This window comes from Pholcus phalangioides, unplaced genomic scaffold, assembly GCF_987345545.1.
Source record: "Pholcus phalangioides strain wild (caught in Gottingen) unplaced genomic scaffold, Ppha-v1.0 ptg000008l_1, whole genome shotgun sequence".
In the NCBI taxonomy this organism is placed as follows: domain Eukaryota; kingdom Metazoa; phylum Arthropoda; class Arachnida; order Araneae; family Pholcidae; genus Pholcus; species Pholcus phalangioides.
In genome coordinates, this window is record NW_028301601.1 from 34,618,657 (window position 1) to 34,636,524 (window position 17,868).

The window sequence follows — 17,868 nt, forward strand, 5'->3', positions numbered from 1 at the left end:
AAATATTTGAGTAGATGAAAATAATGGAGCTTTCACTCCTGAAAACAAAGTTTTTCTCTCTCATCCCTTCAACAATTAGACAAAAAGAGAATGGATAAATATTATTTATTATCCATCGCACACGCTCCTCATAAGCATTAGTCTGAGGTTCTTCTGACAAAAGGTTGGACAAAGGAAAGTAACATTTATATTCCTTCCCCCCCCCCCATCCTTTTTATATTTTTAAGCTTTCCCACAACAGGGCATGAAATGTGAGATTTTATTCAACTCCTGTATCTCTCAGAGACAATGGTCACAGCCAGTGCTTATAAGTGTGTGCTTATTCAGAACTAGCACGTTTATATAGCCTGTGAACAAATCATGTTAAGAAACTATAATATTAGAGCAAAAATAATAGGAGTTCATTCAGCCATGGAAATGAGCAATCATACAATAATTAAATTTTCATTGGTCGGTCAGTTGGATGAATAATTTTTAGAACACTAAATTCGATGCAAAAAAGTGTCTTGAAGCATCAACTCCTGTGAGATGAATAATCAATTTCATGAGTAGAGTCCTCCTGTCCCGTTTTTGCAAGGTCGGATAACAAAATTTATTTTTAATAAGATAAACAATACACTTTGAAAGACTGAGGCAACATTATGTTGTTCCGCAATCAAATTTTCATTATTTATTAAGATTCAAAACAATTAACCCCACTCAAAATACAAAAAAAAAACACAAAACTCATCCAAAATCATCCTCCACCCTTGGGACACCCTGTGGCAGGAAAACTTTTACATTCTATTTTATTAAATTTTTTGATTGAATTTCAAAGCATTTCAGGTCAGTATGGATCTCCTTACCATAAAAGTGTATATAAACTAAAGGCTTCTGCTGAACATAAGATGTAAAGGAAGACCTCAGCCAAAAGAAAAAAAAAGTTCAATTCTATGATTCTTTAAAACAAATTAAAAATACTTATATATAGAGAAAAAATACTCTTACGACACAGTTCATTCCCTCTAATATCTTCCCATAATCTTCCTACAGAACTTGGAAATGAAAATCAAACGAAATGCTCGAGTTATCGTCCTCATATTCATAGAAAAAAGCAACAATGTGTTTCATATATTTGGTCACATCTTTGAATCTCACGAATTCTACCTGGTTACTAGAGGCATCAGGAAGAGTTTTGCTGGCAATTGTGATATTTTATTCTTTTTGGTAGTTTAAAAATAGGCCTACAGACTTTTCATTCTTCTTGAGTGCAAAAGAATGAGTGTGAATGTCTTTGTCTTGGCTACAACAAAATTCAATTCTTTGAACTCTTTCTTCAATGAATACGTCACTCATGAGATTTACTTTATGAACTCAGCATTGGTAGTGCAAAAAGTTGTCACCAAGAAATGTTTTTAATAAGTTAAAAATCATGCAGTCATATATATACACAGTGTAATGCACAGAGTCTGATACTAGGCTTTTTACTTCAGAGTATTTAATTTTGTATTCCTTTAAGACAGCGGTTCTCAACCACTGCTCCGTGGAGCCCTTGGGGCTCTGCGGTGACTCGATAAAAATAAAATGAATCAGTAAATTTGATAGATAAGTAAATAAAAGAGGCCTACAAGGCTCTGCCATAAAAATTATGTACAAAAAAGGGCTCTTTGAATCAAACAGGGCTCCATCATAGAAATTACATACTGACAAGGGCTCCGTGAGTCAAAAAAGGTTGAGAACCGCTGCTTTAAGGCGTCAATTATAGCTTGGGATCACTCAGAAGAATTAACTACGTCTAAGTGTAAAGTCAAAATTATCTAGGTTTCTCGGAAAAGTAGTAAAAATTCAAATTTTTGCATTTATTCATCAAAATTAGCAAATTTCACATTTATCACATTTATTTCGTGAATTTTGCATTTATCTCGGTTATTTTATAAATACAAAATTTACGTATCCCTAATCATCACATACATGACTGTTACAAAAATTTCTAAGAACAAACAAATATTTTATGTTACATAAAAAGTTATGTGACACTAACAATGTCATATCAAATTTATAGAATTTTTTCTCTTTTGTTTTGAAGTAGACATTTACATAAACCAGTCATCTCTCCCTTTAGTTACAACTGCATATGAAGTTGTGGCTAGATATAACGGTGGTGCCTATGACGTCACATGGATTTTCTGTCTGGATCACATGGATATGATGGAATAATTTGCCATATATATATATATATATTTATATATATATATATGTAACAAAAGAGTATGATAAACTCAGTTTTGATGTATTCATAAAAAAATTCAATCAAAGACTAATTTTTATTAGCTTCAGACTTCCAAAAAAGAAAGAAAATGAAAAAGATGTGCACACATCTGCATAGAAAGAGGCACACTGTGGGTAGCACACTGAAACATAAACTGGTCAGATGACTGGTTAAGTAAATGATTTTGATTAAAAAAATGACTAAAAGATCAGGATAATATTATGTCAGAATATACAGACAATAATATTCTCAAGTAATTGTCAGACTACATAAATCTGTTTTCTTTAAACTCATTGATCAGTTCTTGCACATTTTCATCTCGCAGAGGCAGCAGTGGAGACCTGCAATGGCCACCATACATACCAGTAAGATCCATAGCTTTCTTAACACCTGGTATACCAAAGCGCTTCGTGACCTGCAATGAGTAAAATTCAAAATATATAGTCAGACTCGTTTATAATAATCATGAGTATTACAAATTTTCACATATAATGAAGCTATTTCTTGTCCTATTCTGAATTCTGAATTGCTTATCTATGCTATTATGATTGCTTATAATGAACACCAATTTCAGAAAAATATACTGTAATGAATTTTCACCAAGTTTTCAAACACAAATGTTCACATATTTCTTTGAAATCTTATCTAAATCTTCTTATCGGTAAATTTACCTTTCTGTAATAAGTAGATGCGACTGATAATGTCTCCTTTCTCACCGTGGAAGCAGTGTCATCTTAATACATGGGCTCACCCAGGCACGTCAAGAGAAGAGGTGTCTCATAAAAATGAAAAGTAGTTGAATTTTTCGAGAATATGCCAGGTAGGGCATCAGAAAAATCACTTGGCCCGGGGCCCATGATGCTCTTGAGACAACCCTGCATGGAAGGCATTATAGTCTGCTGGTTTTGGTTTTGAGTACTGTAAAATGCTATTGTTTTACATCATATATATTTTTTAAAACTTCCCTTATTTATTTCTTACTACCATTTTTTGCACATAAGCGTTAATTAGATCAAGTTTATTGCTGGTTCCGAACAACAGCATTAGATATTTTTGCTTTTCACATGCCTTCCCAGCAGGCTAACCCCCCAGTGGGGGGGGGGGGGGTGGCTGCAGTACAAACTCTTAAGGGCTCATGTTGTCAGTGTTTTTATTGTACCTCTGCATCAGGAAAGATTGTGACAAGGGCAAATTGGGTATCAAACTCGTAACACCTCAAAACATTCCTTGGTAATTTAGGTAAGTATCTTATTGAACTGAACTACATTGCCCCATGACCAAAAATATAATCTCAAAACATCTTTAGAGCACATTTCAAAAATTTCAATTAAGACATTTGTTTTGGTGGTTATTCTGTATGTGAGTGAGAGCTAATTTCTGACAATGTGAAATCCAAAACAATTCATTGCTTCAAAAATTGAAGCCAAACATTTAGTTCACTGCCAAAAATAGAAAAAAATTAGGTTTCAAAGATCAGGGGTTCCTAAAAGTTCATCATCCCCAATTTTGAAAAGCAAAGGGTGAATTAATGAAAGTATTTGGATGATGATCTGAAAATCTATATCGAGAGATTCAGAGGAGGAGCTCATACTAATGTAGAAGCACTCTTTTTAAATAATTCAAAATTTCTTTCTACAAAAAATGTCCAAGTGACTGGGCTGTTGATAAAAGAAAAGACTACATATGACATGTTTATGCAGTTGAACCCTGTTGTAACATAACCATCCATCCCTAAGAATTTTAACTTTATAACAAGGTCATAATCGGATCATGGTCAGAGTAGCATTTCGGAGAAGCTCCATCACATAAATTCACACGCTTATTATAAACTACTGTATATCTCAGTGTCTTATTAGTGTTACTCCATAGATAAAATAAACTATTTTATACACATTAAATTCCAAATTCATAAAATTGCAAATACTGTACACATAATTATTTGAATATTTCTTGATTTGTTTACTCAAAAAAAACATACACTTATATTTAACATTATTTTAATTCTGCGTAAATTTAGTGATACATTTTATAAGCACAAAAACAAAATAAGCAAAGAGAAATAATGGCAAAATTGCTTTTAGTGTGTACTGGTTTTATGTATATGAGTATAATCATAAATTTCCCAGATTTTCAGATATTAAAAGAACAATTCCTTTCCTCGGCCGCTGTGGTGGTCGAGTGGTTATAGTGCCGGACTCGTGATGCGAGGATCCGGGTTCGAACCCCACAGTGGTGGTCGGCTGAAGTTGGTTTTCTGTGGTTCCCAACTTCAAGGCGCAAATGCGAGCCGATCTCCCCGTTAAAAAGTCTCGCCACAGAGAGCAACAGTCCTACAACGGTAAATCATTCAACCATAACACTTCACTCATAGTTAGTAAAACTGGGGCAGGTGACAGCACTACACATAACAAGCATTACACAGAAACAAACTTTACGTCAGGTTGCACTACACGTACACGCACATTCCCGCATGTACCGATTCGTTGGGGGGTTCCGCGGGGGGGGGGGGTGCATGTGTGGTGTAGCAGTAGTAGGTAGGGGCTCGGGGATCCATGATGTTCTTAAGTCAGCCACCTCGTTGGGCAATTTGCCTGTTGTGGCGTTGTATTTGTATTTGTATTTGTATTTAACTTTACTGAACGGAGCAAATCTAAGATGATGATACCACTTGAAATCTAATGACCAGCGAGTAAAAATATGCACTGTTGAAAAACTTTTATTGGTAAGCTTGAACAATCTGGTGCAGTACGCTCATTGTACACTTTTCTTTATCAGTAAATCTGTTGTTTTTTTTTTTGAAAAACTAGAAAGTAAGACATTTTACCAAAGAGCAGAAAAAGGACGAGTGGGAGCCCTGTCAAATGTTAAGTCCAAAAAAATCAGGGGGGATTCTTTATACTTGTTAAAATATGATATATAATATTTCAATTAAATGTTTAGCCTGCTTTTTTTGCAAGTATATTAGTTGAATCTTAATTTTAAAATACTGAGATTATTACTTAAATAATGCCCTACTTTTCCTTAAACACACCATTTTTCAAGCTGGCAGGGTTTTACAATGGAGTCTGCATATAAGAATAACTTCACTCAAGGAAATAGTAATTGTCTGGATATAATGCCAAGGTGAACTCGGGTAGAAAAATCAATGATATCTGTCGGAAATTGAATCCAGGTCCTCTTGCAAACCAGGCAAGTGCATTACCATATACAACATAGTTTCATTGTTTTTTCTGATTTTGTTATAAGTGGGTCCGACTGCATTTTGTAAAAGAATAATAAAATAGGTATCAATTAATAAAGACATGCTTTAGAGCTGTTATAATAACTAAAAAAACTCTCATCATTTTTAACTTTTTTAGAATAATTTACTATACTTGAAAAGCTCTGTACATAAAAACAGCATTTTGTTTTCAAAATAATTTCACCCCCAAGAAAGGTAATGTCTAATTTCTAAAATATGTGACAACCAAAAAAAATGTCATATGTAATAAAATAAATAACTCATTAAACAGAAAGATAAGGGACTTGTAACTGATTCAAAATCACTCACACATAAGTTAGGTCCTATTAGTCGATGCTGAAGTTCACGAGCATGATCGTGTTTACCCTGAGTGAACATATGGAATAAGGTACAACATGACTCACCAAGAACATTAGCGAGGGCTAATACTCCACCGACACAACCTGTAATTATAAATGAATATTTATTCCATAATAAAATAAAACAAATCATATACGTTTATTTCAAAAAATTTTAACTCTTGAAAATGAAGAGCACTCAATGCTGTTGCTATATTAACTCCCTTCTTTCTATGAGAAACATATTATACAACGAACTTGTCGAACAAAGACATGCTGGACCTTTAAAAGGGAAACCTGTCTTGAACAGAAAACTATTTGTCTCTTGAGGTTCCATTTCATGTAGGTTTGACTGTATCAGGTGGTGAATATATTGGTAGTTTGAAAACAGATTCAAAAGAAAATTATATTTTGAATGAAATAAAAAATTGTCAACTATTATTTTGTTATCATGTAAAGCAATGATTCTAAAAGTGTGCATAGTGGCCCCTAGTAGGCATACGTTACAATGAACTGTAGAAATTAAATATCACTTGACTGCCACCAAGTCAGTCGAGTGGTTAGGGGGCTAGCCTCTCATTGTCCAGGTCTGTGTTCGAATCCTGGTTCAGGTATGGATGTCTACTAACACTAACAAATTCCCTAGACAGATCATACTGATCTCGGGAATATATGAAGATCATGTTATTGAAAAATTAAAGGAAAAAATGTGCTGGTTTGGTGTTTTGAAGCAACTCTTTGTTAGATTATTGTAGAGAGCCTTGGATAGGCATTGACTAGAGTAAGGGAGCAGAAGAAGACAAAAGTTACAGAGAGCTACCGATGAAAGGGAATATAATGAAGATTTATTATATTATTATTACAATTCAATTGTTATTTTCTAAAATCCAAGGGTATCCAGTGTAATTATTTCAGCAATCTGAGGCCAACCTCTCTATTCCTACAGGTGCTAATTTCACCTCAGTAAAGAAAGATTTTGACAAGGGGACCCATTATGTATTCAAAGAAATAAATTTCAATGAGTGACAGGAAGAAAACATGAATTGAGGACATGAAGGAAAATATTACCGACACACAGTGCAGAGAACAGGAATCCTGCTGAACCAGCAACAACTTGGAACTTTTTCCCCTCTGTTTTATGTATAACATATCCTATCTTTGTTATCTGTGTGAGAAAGATAAAAATTTGTATCATATATTTTAAATAAAAAAAATATTTGTGATTTGGAAATACTGAATTTTTTTGACAATGTACACATACACACCATGCTACATAACTGAAATTTAAGCTTACAATTATACCTCGACAAACAACGATAATTCATCCCAGAATCAGCTAATATACTGCCCGAGTGGCAAGATGCTCGTCTTTCACTATGAAGGTTACCATCAAGGTTCATGGGTTCGAATCCAGACATAGAACATCAGAGGCAAGTTCTTTACCTACTGAGCCTTGGGCCACTACCAATGGATGGAGCCTTCATTTCCCACCCAATTCCATTGGTTGGAAATTGTCATATGACGATATATGACTGGAGTTGGTGTGTGGTACAGTATAATCAGCTAATGAAGATTTTTTTTTTTTACGTTTTTCTGCTTTGGCTAAAGAATACAGATACTGCTAATGAACATAGCACTTCATGTAGGATGAATGATTAAGATTGATAAAGATAAAATGCATTTAAAAGGAGAAAAAAATATCTCAGACTTGAATGGTTTCAGTTGATATGGTAAGTCTTAATACCAACTAGAAAGTCTGGACATTTTAGGAACTGTTCCCTTTGCATATGAATGAGAGAGAAATGAGCTGACTATATCACATCAACTCACACACTTTTTTTCTCCTACGGCTCACAAACCCGACTGAATAGCACACATAGTGTGAAACAAAATGTTCAGTTTTTCATCTTTCTTCAAACTCTCTTTCCCCTGATTATGAAATTTTTCATGTCGGTTTTCTGCCGGTTATTTTTTTATAGTGCTTCTAAATGTTTTACGGAAGTTTGTTTGAAATTTTTGGCAGTTCGTAAAATTAATTGAACTATTTCTCACACAAATGTATGGAAAATTGTGTTTTGGATAACAAATGTGATTCCGAAATGAATTATCTTTGTTAGCAATGACATCACTGTATTTTACCCTAGGTATACATTCTTTTACATGATATAAACATTGATACTTAACTATCATGATACTTATCTAGTGAATAAAATTATAATTGAACACAGTGTACTTTTAATGGTCAGAAGATGTCACAAATTCATTAGTTAGTACTGTGAAGCAAACCAAGAATGAAAGAAACTTACATCACCACCACTGTCTTTCAGGCCTATGATATTTGGATGGTCAGCCAATTTGGAAATGAGTGATGCACTCAAATCTAACCCAGTATTTGCAGGAACACTGTATAGTATAACAGGAATTGGACTAGAATCAGCTACCTAAATATCAGTTGTTAATTATATAGTATTAATACACAAAAAAATTTGAATTATGTAATATTAATACACACAAATGTAGAATTATGTAATATTAATACACACAAATGTAGAATTATGTAATATTAATACACACAAATGTAGAATTATGTAGTATTAATATATGATACCACACAGGAAAAAAGTAATTATAGAAACACAATAATATGTGGTTAGAGTAAAATTAACCATTAAGCAAAATAAGCATGTGCTTAGGGCATCAGCAGAAAAAGGGCACCACAAAAAGTTATCAAGGTATATTTCTTTATTAATGTACAATTTTTTTTTCACAGTATCAACTATTCGGTAGAAAATTCTCAAAGATCATATTGGAAATGGAAAGTATCTTAAAATTTATCTTTGACACAATGAGATGCATATACTATTTCTACAGCAATAATATTGAAATCTCAAATCTAGAGAAACTAATAGTATTGTAAACTAGAGTTCACTTTAATGCTGAGTTTTTGGAATGAGATGTGACAAAATTTCTATAAAGTAAGGCCAGAGCATTCTTAACAGTATCATAGGCTCCAGAGGCTTTGGCAGATAGGAGCCCCGTACCCTTCAAAGGACGATTAAAAAATTAAAAATATTTTTTGAAAACAATTACAATATCAATTAATTCAAAATGCTCTTTTGAAGGTTAGTGACTCAAAATTCTTCTGGAAAGATTCCTTGTGCCCCTAGAAAGGTCAGTCAGTGTACGCTTTTGATGGGCCCCCCTCCCAACAAAGTGATTTTTCTGAGGCTCCCACCTAACAAAAAATACACGCCATCCAATTTGCATACTTACTCGTAAAAATTGTAACCAGATGTAATTGTCACAAGGCCCTCTCTACACTTCCCTGAGGTGTGGCCATGTGGTCCCATGTGTGGAGAAAGCAAAGAGTAAGCTAAGTTATACAGAATAAGGATTTAAAGCATGTAAATCTGCGGGTATACTTGCATATGGACAAACTGTGTAGTTTGACCCACCATACAAGCAAAAAAAAAAAAAAAAAATTCGACCAGAACTAGATTTCCAGAACTAGACATAAAACAAACTCAGAAAATATATCAGAAAGAAAAGGTACCCAATGATGGCAATTAACCAAAAATAAGGTACAGTGCTTGAGGATAATATTGTGGTCATGCTAAGGTTCAGTGGTTACTTCTGAAGCTGGTTTGGAAAATTCTAACCTTTGAATGTTTTTAAAAGACTAGAACAGAGGGTAAAAATCAAAGGTCTGTCTTTTGGAAAATATGAAAGGAAAAATTCCAAAACATACATTTTGGCAAATTGAAAAACAGTGATAGCAACACTGATTTATATTTCTTTGGCTTGCTCAATTCTAATAAACAAGATGTAAAATTTATTAGAATTATTAATTAAGAAAAATTATCAAGCAAAATTTTAATGAGAAAGCTACAGAAATGTAACTGTAATTTTGAAGCCAGTCAAGCATTGAAACAAAAATTTTCAAAGCAATAGAAAAGGCTTGATGCTTCATCTCTACTGAAAGTGAAAGCAGATGTGTTATGTAGCATTGCTTTTGAAGATGTCGTCAAAAACTTTGCAAAACCAGAAAAAGCAGAAGGGGGACCTTTCAAACAAATGAAATGAGTGCTTAGAAATATTGACATAGTTTCTGCCTAATTCTGGAACATAAAATTTAATTTAAAATTTTTTTTCTCCCCCAATTGATAGATTCAATTAATAGACAGATGGGAAATGCAGCATGTATGGTCACCCTGGAGAGATTTAGCATATACCTGAAAAAAAAAGTTAAACGTGAAGAAAGCCTGAAAGTAAAAATTATAAGCCTTCAAATCTTCAAATGTAAAAAAACTGCTAACTCATGAACTGTATGTAGCCAATGCCATGAAAATGGGGGGGGGGGGGGGGGGGTAACAAAAATTACTTAAGTGCTTAGGGGCCTTAAAGTGTCTTAATCCAACTCTGAATGTGGTACTTGAAACTTTGGAAGGTGATCTATTCCTAGTATACAGAGAAATTATGTCACTCTCCGCTATTCGTACAACAAGCCTCTGTCAGGAATGGAACCCTCATTCCCTTGCGATCTGGGCAAATGCATTAGACGGCAAATGATACAGAAGAAACTAATCATTTTTCTTCCTTAAGACATGTGTACATTAGCATGCAAATCATGCAATGCAAGCATTCACAGTTGGTTGTTCAGTAATTTGTTTGGTGTTTAGAACGATTCTAGAGCTGTTTGGGCTCAACCACTGGGTACTGGCTTTTTTTTTTCAACAATCGGAAACTGCTTCAGGGAAAATCATACGTTATACAATCGGCATGCTAATTTATACCTGCCTACAGAATACATGAATGCTGAATGCTTGTACAATGGACAGCCAAACCAAACTCAGAAAATAGCTCATTTATTTTTTGTAAATACATGTAAATTTTATGATTTAGAAATATATATTTTTGCAAAATTTACACACATGATGATGAATTACACACAATTCATGAGCTATTAGTTGATTATCTATTGTGTATTCCCTCCCTTCTGTGTATATACCTTCTAAAGAAGGGAAATGATCAGTGCTCTTACAGCATAGCGGTCTATCCCATTCGACTGGATTGCAAGGGGGGATAGTGGTTTGATTCATCGGAAAGACCTGTTAAATTTACCTTAAGAAATTCATCTTTGTATTGCATCCAGTAGTAAGCATCTTGTATTTCTCATGTTTTTATACTGTTTTTGTTTTTTAAATAATAACAAAACAACACTGGTCTTCAAGAGAAGCTATTATGGAATGACTATCAAGAATTTATTTTGTGACACAAATGAAAATATTCCCTTTGCAAGACAAAAATACGAGCATTTAGAAATAGCTATAACGCAAGCATAACTAAAAAAGACATGCCGAAAACTCAAAGTACCTTACCTCTTTCCTCCTCATCAGATAAGCTACAGAAATATGAAGGCACAAAATGAAACAATTTTCAGAAAAAATTCCACTTTGAACAAGTCACAAAATGGTTTTAAAAACTTTTATGAAAACTCTCAAGATCCAAAAAACTTCCAAAAAATTTCTGTATATATATCTTCCTCATGAGCTCAAGTTACTACAGTGTAATTCAAAATCTTGGTAAAAATTTTAAGGTGATGAGATACACTCATAAACAAACATCATTTTAACTTATAGAATATGTGGTTGGAATCAGAATAGCAAAGACAGTAAAGCATGCTTTTGGAGAGTGTATACAAGGTTCTGTGCCCAGACAGTTTTTATAGGGTGTCTTTCCTATGAAAATGTTCTTCATTTTGTGGAAATAATCCCAAATAAAAAAGAGGTTGGTGATTTTGCAGGAAGCAAAACAATCTTCTTTCGTACAAAGAAAATCAAATCTTAGATTTACGAATTCGTTAATTTTTACTATGTGAATAGTTAATTTTTTAAATTTAGAATTATGTGAAGAGTCTGTTTTTCAGATTCTAAACTTTGTGGAAGGTTCAGAAAATGGACCCAAATATCATCTGGACAGATCCCTGGTATAACAGCATTTCATGGGAAGCAAGTACCATATTTTTCTTGAAGAATTTGCTGCATTATGCACCACAAAGGGTGCTTGTGGTTTCAATCAAGTATCCTATTTTCACCATGGAATGCAGAATTACTCAAACCCATTGCTACTGCAATGAATTCCATACCATGGACCTATAGCATAAGCTCCATTCCCTTTTTTCCTCCAGAAAAAAGATGTCTGCTCTTCTTACTTCTGTTTGTGTAGCCCATCTCCTGGGCAGTGTACTGGGTGACTCAACTGAAGCACCCAAAGACCTCATCATCGAATTAGTGTTATTGATCTCATAAGTGTGTCTTATTTACTAGGATGGCAAAATTCTAATCATAGGTCAATATGACCACATGTTCCACAATAAAAGAAATTTGTTTAGACCTGTTGTATCACACCTTCAAGACAAAACTACTAAATCCAAAATGAACAGAATTTTCTTACCTTAGTATAATGACTTATCAGAGCCTCATCTGTCATGCGGCCTTTATAAAAACAAGGTGTCACTACAAGTGCTGCATCAGCTCCAACATCTGCCATCTGCTTTGTTTGTTCAATTGTACTCATTGTCGCTGTGAAGAGTAGTTAGGGAATTCATCAGGGATTTTTTTTAAGTAATGTAAAATTCAACATTCTTAAAATCAAATCTACTAAATATTACAGTGATCTTTCACATATACATTTCATACACTTATAAGACAATTTTCTATACTTCCTGTCAAAGATATAGGTAAATACTATTCACTTCACATCTTTTTTTCATTCCCTTGCACTGACACAAGTGACAAATCACTGTATTAGTCACTTCCCTAGCACTACAAGCATATGAGATCTCCCGATTATCCTGCATAAGGGACATTATGGATTGAGTAGATGAACATACTGATGCAAATTTGAAAATTTTAATGTTCTCCTCAAACTGTAATTCAGCAATCATGAATGCCGAAGCAAATTTTTTAGCCATCATGCTTAACACCACTATGCAGTTTTTTAATCTTTTGCCACACATATCATAAGATATTTTCAGGTTACACAAGACAACAAAGAAATTGTGTCTGACATGAAAGTATGTACAATTCCAAATGATTTTGACCTATTTAACACAAATATCTATTATCATGAAAAGTTTTATTGGCTCTCGTTTTAAAGATATTACTTTGTTAACAGTTTTAAAAAGTGCTTTATGAGTGGTGCAGTCAAATCCTCCTTATAGATGTCATCCCCCCCCCCCTCGGGATGTTGCATCAAACCTGCTAGCACCAGGAATTTCTAGGACTTACACGTATAAAACCATGATTCAGTATAGCTCTTCACAGCGCAAAAATTTTGAGAAATATATTGTGTTCTTAAATCAGAGTTCGACTCTATTTTTTGGTGAAAAATGAGACTGACCAAGGGCTCAAAATTTTACACCAAACTGAATTCTCCCAAAACTACATTACACCAAGAAATAGTTTCATCATTCTATATTCCTAAACCTAAAGTATGAGTGGCATCTCATCGTAAGGGGGAGAAAAAAGCCTAAACTAGTATAGTAAAATCCTTCTTTTGCTGACACTGACAGGAAAAAAACTGTTTGTAAACGAATGTGACCATTGATCAGCGATTTGAAATGCATACTTTCATTATGCATAAAAATTTATTATTTGGCTAAAGAGAGGTGATGGGTTTTACTATATTTCACAAGGGGAGGTGTAGCTCAGTGAGACACATTTGTTGATTTTTGTGTTCAGATTGAAGTCTCGGAAACTCAATAAGCAAATAATTACCAGAAATTGGTGGAGGACATGCTTGCCCTGTTCCTTAAAGATTCATTATCTTGATTTTTATCTGGATTTATTCCCAAAAAAAACTGCGGGAATGTTGGTGATGAGCATAGAGAGTGTTTCCATCAGGACATAGTCAACATAAAACAATGGGTTACAGGGAGAATGCTACAATTGCAAGAGTTGTACCTTATGTTCAGAACAAGTGTAATTCAAAGGAAGTAATGTATCAGAAGCCTTGTCAATGAATTATTATGCTGCAAAACAAATGTGTTCCTATGTATTTGTATTATGTTTTTATGTGTATTAATGTTGTGTCTCTATGTAACATTGAGGTTTATATACATTTGTGTGTTTTTTTTTACATTTTAGTTTTCTGTAGCCTATACTTCTCTTTCATTTCAATGTATTATATTATGCAGTATATAGGCCTATATGTACATATATGTATTAAATGTATAATTACAAAAAAAAAACCGCAGCCAATCCAGCTTTTTTAGATTCAGATTTGTGTATACAGTATTTGCATACTGAATTTCATAAGAAATAACTATTTCCATTCAAGATGCAGACACTTTGCCAGAATTTGTTGTCTAGTGTTACCATCCTTCATTTTGACTGCATTGTTCCTTGAACAGACAGAATTTGGGTATCAAAGCATTCAAATGAAATGGAATTTCAGAATTTAAGGATTATGATAAAAGGATTTTGAGCTATTTGGTGTCATGAATGAAGTAGGCTAACATTTAGATGTGAAAAAAAAATGTTGAGTTTTTGAACGGCATCACAACAGCCAAACAACTAAAAATCATTCCGCTATGATGGTAATCACAGTTGTGAGAGCTTGCTATGTCTCCATATTAAATTCAATTTTATACTCACACTCACAGCCAGACCCAGCAATGACGTACTTGTCTTTGGAAACTGTTTGCTTGACAAGCTTCACAAGTGACACACGCTCATCAGTAGATAATGATACAAATTCTCCGGTGGAACCAAGGACAACATATCCTGATGATAGAAATATGTGAATTAAGTTATGAGACAGGCGTGGCCGATGAAATAGTACTTGGTGCAAAGACAAAAAACTCATATGCTTCTTCTCAATATGGACATTCATTGCCAAATATGAACAAAAAGTGTAAACATTACAATTTTAATTACATTAATAATTTTGTAAAATTAACAAAACTGTAAGAAAAAAATTTATCAAAGTTTTCAATCATAATGTCAAAATCACAAAAAAAACAAAACAAAAACGAATAGTGATTCTATCCAACCCAAAAGCACTTTGTATAACCCATAGCTTTGCAGTCATAGAACACATTTTTTACCTAGGGTTGCACAATGGTGAAACACACACTAGGCCTATGAACAGGAACAGTTAAACTGAAATTGGATTCATCCAACTATGATTTGCATTAAGATAACGAGCACTGCAATGGCCATGTGATGTGGTCCATTTTCGACAAGAAGATGGGACTAATTATAACGAACATCTACTGTATTATTAGGCGTGATTCTCAAAGTATGTGCCATAACTCCAAATATGTTGACTAGAAAAAGAAAAACATGGATGAGAAAAAATTGAGAACCGTATCATTAGACTCATATACATGATTATCATCATAGAGGCAATATCCTCATCTAGAGGTTTCACTCTATATATCAAGTAATGAGTCCCCATCCCCCAATATTAGAGAGTCACAAGCCAAATTCTCCACTTACTTTTTTGGAAATCAGGCTAGTTTCTGTTGTTAATCTTCCAGCAGGTGTGCATATGCAAGAGATTTGTGATCTCCTTTATTCTATGTATTTTGTGCCTGAGAGGAGGTTAAGCATGCTCAACTTTCAGAGCTTTATGGAACACAACTCCTCCTCTTAAGGGGTCATTCAAGTATTATATCAGCATCGAGGAGGGAGGGGGTTTCGGATTGGCTGACTTTTGATGACAAAGGGGGGGGAGGGGTTTGAAGGTTGCTTACATCATCGACCACCCCTTTTTGAAGATATGAAATATTCCAAGCTACGTAATATTTAAATGCCACCTAACCAGATCATGGCCTACCACTGTCTCAATGAAGATATTTATTTTAGCAGATGGTCAAAGAAAACCTGGGCCATGCAGGAAGCTGTACATGTATGTGTTGTGAACCTAACATGAATTCTGTTTTCTTTGCAATACTTGCTGTGTGTAGTTCTTCCATTTGCCAACAATTTCTCTAACTACCTGTTGCTCTCTGTGACAAGACTTTTCAATGGGAAGATCTTGCTCCTTAAAGGTTGGGAAACCACAGAAAACCTACTTCAGCTGACCACCAATGTGCTGTCATTTAAAAAACTGAGTCATACATTGAATGTTTACAGTTTGGTATAGTCACATATTCAGTTTTCATCTATTCATTTTTTTCTGTCAACTATTTCCTTTGGCTTCTTGGTTTCTATTTCCTTTTATATATATTGCTGGCAATGTGTTTTGTGATCGTTTTAAGGTATCTTGTAGATGGTACTCCTTACAAAGTCTTCTGTTGTGAATGCCATTTGAATCTGTGGATTTGAATTGCCCAAGTTTATTTTCTTCTCATCCCATTATTCTGTATGTTGCTAGCAGTATGGTATTTTTGTTTTTCTCGCTGGAATACCGTCTAGTCTTCCCTCAAGTTGCACTATATATATTTCATGTTTTATTAATTTTAGCAGCTGCGCTTTGAGTTTTTATCCTGCAGTCTGCATTTTCATTTATCAAATCAAATCATTCATTTCAAACATATAACTTTATAGCCCAGAGAATTCCAAACCTGCTTATAAGGTCATCTACTGTTTGCCCGATGCAAGAGCACAAGGCCTGATTCTTGTATGGGCAAACAGAAACATATGCCCAGAGCCCACAAATTTTCAGAGCATCAAAAATGGGCTACTACAATATATAGGCACGGGTCCCGTCCCCAAAGAACACTATTTTAAAAACTCATACTTGCCCAAGGCTCCAAGTTATGAGAAACAGGCCCTGAACATAGTCCAGATATGGCCAATTTAATTCAAGGCCAACAAAGCTAGAGATCATATGATTATTTACACAGGGTTCGACAAATCACAGGCACTGCAATGATGACTAACAAATTGGTATTGACACCCAAAAGTTGCAAAACTGGAGTAAATTTCTAAATTGGAGTCTAAGGGTGACACAAAATTTTCCAATTTCATTGCGCTACATCTTTTAACATGGGAAAACTAAAATAAACATTATTTAGGAACATTTTTCTTTGGAAAAATACCGTACCCGACTCCTAAGAAATTGGGTTGGCACCTAATATATTTTTTCAATTTGTCAAGACTTGATTTACATTATCCATCTACCCTCGGACATGACACCCTCTACGTGTTTAATCATTTCAAAAATTCTGGCTGATGTGCTTGGGATGAACATAGAGGATATATTCGCTTGGTGATATGGATAGTTATGTGATCTCTAGCTTTGTTAGCTTTCTGTTGAATCAGTTAGGATGCAGCTGTCTCAAATCTGTTGCTCCAAAGCACCATGATGCACACCAAGAGCGCTCAACGCTTATGTCAGTTTGTGCTCACCAGAACTTGATTGATGATTTAATTAAGCACTATGAAAATCAAATACAAGAATTAAAAATTAAATGCAGGTTTTTCAGCTATAAGTATGTGAAAGTTGCAGTGCTCTTGTTTGGTAATGGGCATAGGTAAGGCATCTATAAAGGGGCTTTAGGCATAGGCAGTGCTAGGTACTCCAGAAAGGTTGAAGACCCCCTGAAGTAGTCCCTTACGAAGTTAATAATTTCTCATCGAATTAAATAATAGGTCATTTCTTCGACACATAGCTTGTCAATTTAACACATTAAATTGCACTTTTTATCAAGAGTGAATGACACAAACCTCGAAACGGGATTTTCTCCCATTTATTTAAATTAGCTTTCATTTGATTAAAGTCAATTTCCTCGCTTTCATTTTTGAAGGATGTAGTGATCGGTGGAAATATCCCACGGAGATCCAAGCATTTTGTGCTCGACCAACGAGCTATTCCCGTGCCATTATTTGCAATGATAGATAATATTGAAGGTTTGAAAATAATCATTTTCTCTTTTTTAAATTCTCAACAATCCTAATCAACTAATTGAATATCGTATCGGGCTTTATAATGTCCAATAGCCATCCAGTTTTCTCCAATACTTCATGCTGATTGATCAGAGGTCATTGGAATCAATGTAAACAAGACAATACAATAATAATTATACAGGG

General features: G+C 34.3%; 1 protein-coding gene across 1 annotated transcript; it reads right to left on the bottom strand.

Moving 5' to 3' along the window:
• Positions 1-1,205: 1,205 nt before the first annotated feature.
• Positions 1,206-17,850, bottom strand: LOC149084203 (4-hydroxy-2-oxoglutarate aldolase, mitochondrial-like). The gene is made up of 7 exons (XM_089234546.1): positions 17,506-17,850; positions 14,485-14,613; positions 12,281-12,408; positions 8,134-8,268; positions 6,896-6,992; positions 5,799-5,932; positions 1,206-2,663 (listed from the first exon to the last, which is right to left on the bottom strand). The coding sequence occupies exons 1-7, from the start codon at positions 17,702-17,704 to the stop codon at positions 2,514-2,516; spliced, it is 972 nt and encodes a 323-aa protein (XP_089090672.1). The 5' UTR covers positions 17,705-17,850; the 3' UTR covers positions 1,206-2,513.
• Positions 17,851-17,868: the final 18 nt, after the last annotated feature.

What these genes read in the sequence shown, in the direction of transcription:
- LOC149084203 (XM_089234546.1), bottom strand. Translation starts at nt 17,704, where the DNA reads ATGATTATTTTCAAACCTTCAATATTATCTATCATTGCAAATAATGGC. An exon ending in TGATAAGTCATTATACTAAG is followed by an intron (nt 8,269 to 12,280) that starts GTAAGAAAATTC and finishes ACTGATATTTAG; the next exon opens with GTAGCTGATTCTAGTCCAAT. An exon ending in TAATAGGACCTAACTTATGT is followed by an intron (nt 2,664 to 5,798) that starts GTGAGTGATTTT and finishes TACTCATTGCAG; the next exon opens with GTCACGAAGCGCTTTGGTAT.